We start from the raw sequence: 3,400 nt of genomic DNA, 5'->3' as shown, positions 1-3,400 counted from the left end.
GGGGAGCGCGGAACCTTTTGCAGTTCTCAGGCGCAGACGCGCCTTCTTGTCGGTGAGATGGCGAAGAACCCGCGAACAGAGCAGTCCGCCGAGTGGGCCCCACGATCTACTGCGTCTCTCGCGCGTCCGAAGCAACCAGAAGGCACCCGTGCTCGGAGTTCTGAATCTGCTGGAGTCCTTATTGAGCGATACCTGAAGAACCTAAGGACCTCCCAGGAAGAACTAACGTGAGTTGTCAGAACCACCCCACATCCCATGGAGACGGCGTTCATTCATTGTGTGTGTGTGTGTGCGCGCGCCTCAAGCATTGCATGGCGAGGGAAGTCCCCGCCTTAATACAGTTCCACATTTATCCGAAAAATGGTAATCGCAGTAGGCGTGGATTAAGGCCCGGCCCCCGGGGGGGAGGGGGGGAGATACTGTCGGTTACCTACAGGGGTTTTGTATCGAAAATTGCAGAAATTTCAAGGGGTCACTAGAGGCCACAGGGGAGCGCCCAGCTTAATCGGCTCCTGAGTCGCAGATACACTTGCAGGCTAGGCAATGCGTGCGTGCGGGTTTGCCTATCGACCACGGCGTGCCCATAGGCAACACTGCTTGCGCTTAGTTAACGGGGTTCTACGGGTATCGCTACTTGGTGATACGGGTCTCTCGAGACCTCACTCCGTGGTGACCTGGTGACCCAGGTGACCCGGCACCCCGTTACCGAGGCGGAAGCACGTATGATGAGCAAGTTGAACAACATTTTGCCAACGCTCTACAGGGTATGAAGTCTGGTCGCTGTGCCCCGTCGTAGAAAAGGCTTTTTCTAGCCCGCATGCAGACGGGTTGCCTGTTGCACGGGGCTACAAGGCACCAAGGATAGAGACGATACGCAAATCCGTTCGCACCTGTGCATACGGACGAGAACACGCATTCGCTCCGACGGGCACAGTAGTGACCACCCTGTAATAGGTCGGGTGCCGTGTACTGGGACCCGCGGAGTAGAGTCCTATAGGAGCGCGTATAGGAGTTTCATGGGACTCTACCGCGGAGCAGGCCAGCTGAGATAGGGTATGCGCGGGTCCGTTGCCGCGTGCCGTCTGTCCGTCCGTCTGTGAGAAAAAAATTTGAGAAATAATGTGCGCACAGCGAGCATTGCAATGTGGTGGGGAGAGGTCTGGGAAGCGGAACAAGGCAGGCGGAGGGAATGCCCAGAGCTTTGGCCGAGGGGAAAGCGGTCCTATATTGGAGCAAGGCGGGGGCGGGCGAAGCAGACAAGCTCTGCAGGCCTGCACAATATATGCAGCATTGCGCCACGCAGGGAGGGACTATGCGGGCTGCTCGCCATCATCCTGTGATCTAACCAACCGCGGCTCCCGCTGAAGCATTGTGGAGGGCTCATGTGTGTGGACAGTTTCGCCGTGGACTTCCCCGGCGGCGGGCGCGCCAGCGCGCCGGCACCCGTTGAGCCGGCCGTGACAGTGAAAGCTTTTATCTTTCGGCTTTTAGACACTCCGGTGTGGGCGGTCACGGTCGTCACGTCGTCACAAAGAGGGCGGAGAGATAGAGAGAGAGGGCGCACGAGAAAAGGGGGGAGAAGCGGGGTGCGAAGACGAAGTAAGAGAAAGAAGCAAATAAGAGACGCTTTCCCTGCATTAACCGGGAGGCGAGCTGGGCTGTGCGGGTCCCCACTCCGTGGAGCGAAAAAACAACCGTAGTAGCAAGCCCAATGTCTGCCATCCAATCCAGACCATCATGAAATCGGCTCGGCTCGCGGCGTCCTGCCGCTGCGACGTGACGCCTCGGTGGCGCTCGTGTCACAGCTGACGGCGCGCCCCGGCCCCGGGGATGGGCGCCGCCTGGGCGCATCCTGGCGGTGCAGTGGACCACTTTCTCTGCAACGGCAGTGTGTAGCCGGACAAAAGCCCCCGCCCGGACCCGGGGGTCTGGGTCCTTGGCCGCGTCCTGCGCCGGGTGGGTCGTGCGTGTCAGGTCCGGACACAAGCAGCGCCGCTCCGATGACCACCCTCCGCAAAAGGACGACTGCGAGGGAAAATCGAGGAGCAAATCATCTTGGTCTTCTAATGCTCTCCCACCCCACTTGCAGGTCTGCATCAAGCTGGTGGACATGGGGGTGACGCTGGCGGTGCTGCTGCTCGCGGCGCAGTGCCGCGCCGTGTGGGGCATCCTGACGGACGGAGGCCTGCTGCTGGGAGAACAGCTGGGCGATCAGCTGGGCGCCGGAGACGCGGGTGGGGCGCGCTGCGCGCTGAGGGTGCAGCGGGAGCTGGACTCGATGCGGCGCGCGGGCCCCGCGGGCGCGGGCGGGTCTCGCTCCGGCGGCCACGGCCTGCCCAACACCATCGACCTCACCGGCTACGCGCTGCACCAGCCGCTGCGCTCGGCGCCGTACGACATGTACGTCACCGGGATGCGGGTGCGTGTGCCGGGGCAGGCCGCCTGGGTGAGTTGCTCGCGGGCCGACGCGGGCGCGCAGCTGGCACTCTAGTGCTGGTGCTGTTTGAATGCCTTACTGGCCGTTCCGTCTCGCAGGTCCGCGTGGAACGCTGCCAGTTCGACGTGCGCAACCACAGCTTGGACACGAGACTCCTGTTCCGCGACCTCACGGTGACAGGGCACGTCAAGCTATACGAGGACGCGGTGCGGCCGGCCGGCACCTGCACGATGACTCTGCGACTGCGACGCGCTGGACTGGGCTTCACCGCCGTGCCCGCCGTGGCGCCTCGCCCCGTGCCGCCGGCGCCACTGGCCGGCCTCGGGCGCCGTGACGCCCCCGCCCCTCTTGAGGTGCGCACGGATGCCCGCTTCGTGGACCCGGACTTCGTATCGGTGTACGCACACGGGTGCCCGGCCCCGGGCAACAACGTACACATCGAGCACCGCTCCGACGACGTCCTCCAGCTGTCGAGAGACGGCGAAGAACCCAGTCAGGATTTGTCACAGGTAACTACTACATGTACACTCTCTCAAATCGGCACGCCACTTTGAAAGGGCGTTCCACCGTTGGACTGTTGTTGGGGTTGGGGGTTCCCCAACTTGCACGTTATCAACAATTATTAAAATCTCTCGCGTTTTTCATGTAGGACAACGCAACGGGCCAGTCTGCTCGAGCTCGAGCGCTGCATCACGGCCTGCAACAGCCTATCCAAGTTCGAGACGACGACAGGGACTTGAGTGGTGAGATGGAAGACGTGTTCTTGCGGGGCATCCGAACGCTGTTGGCGCGCTACATGGAGCGTAGGCTGCAGCCCGCTCTCAGGGATACAGTCATGGCCGGCATGGGGTACTCGGTCTCGTACGGCCGGTAGACTAGTGGTGTTTGCGTATTTATTTGAGTTATTTATGAAGTTCAAAAGACTGAGAAACAGTGGTGGTTATTCTATTTATTTTTAATATC

At 61.2% G+C, this 3,400-nt stretch overlaps 1 protein-coding gene across 1 annotated transcript; it reads left to right on the top strand.

Moving 5' to 3' along the window:
* The first annotated feature begins 46 nt into the window (after nucleotides 1–46).
* LOC113203119 (uncharacterized) lies at nucleotides 47–3,394 on the top strand. Its single transcript, XM_026417638.2, has 4 exons — nucleotides 47–227; nucleotides 2,090–2,446; nucleotides 2,536–2,946; nucleotides 3,087–3,394. Exons 2-4 carry the CDS (start codon nucleotides 2,111–2,113, stop codon nucleotides 3,309–3,311), a joined length of 972 nt encoding a protein of 323 aa, XP_026273423.1. The 5' UTR covers nucleotides 47–227; nucleotides 2,090–2,110; the 3' UTR covers nucleotides 3,312–3,394.
* Nucleotides 3,395–3,400: the final 6 nt, after the last annotated feature.

This window comes from Frankliniella occidentalis, unplaced genomic scaffold, assembly GCF_000697945.3.
Source record: "Frankliniella occidentalis isolate FOCC.00 unplaced genomic scaffold, Focc_3.1 Scaffold3241, whole genome shotgun sequence".
In the NCBI taxonomy this organism is placed as follows: Eukaryota; Metazoa; Arthropoda; class Insecta; order Thysanoptera; family Thripidae; genus Frankliniella; species Frankliniella occidentalis.
This window is presented reverse-complemented; position numbering and strand designations above follow the sequence as displayed.

Excerpts from the sequence above, each read along its gene's own strand:
- LOC113203119 (XM_026417638.2), top strand. The coding sequence starts at position 2,111 with ATGGGGGTGACGCTGGCGGTGCTGCTGCTCGCGGCGCAGTGCCGCGCC. Across the intron at positions 2,447-2,535 it reads TGCCGGGGCAGGCCGCCTGG|GTCCGCGTGGAACGCTGCCA; the intron begins GTGAGTTGCTCG and ends TCCGTCTCGCAG. Across the intron at positions 2,947-3,086 it reads CCAGTCAGGATTTGTCACAG|GACAACGCAACGGGCCAGTC; the intron begins GTAACTACTACA and ends TTTTTCATGTAG.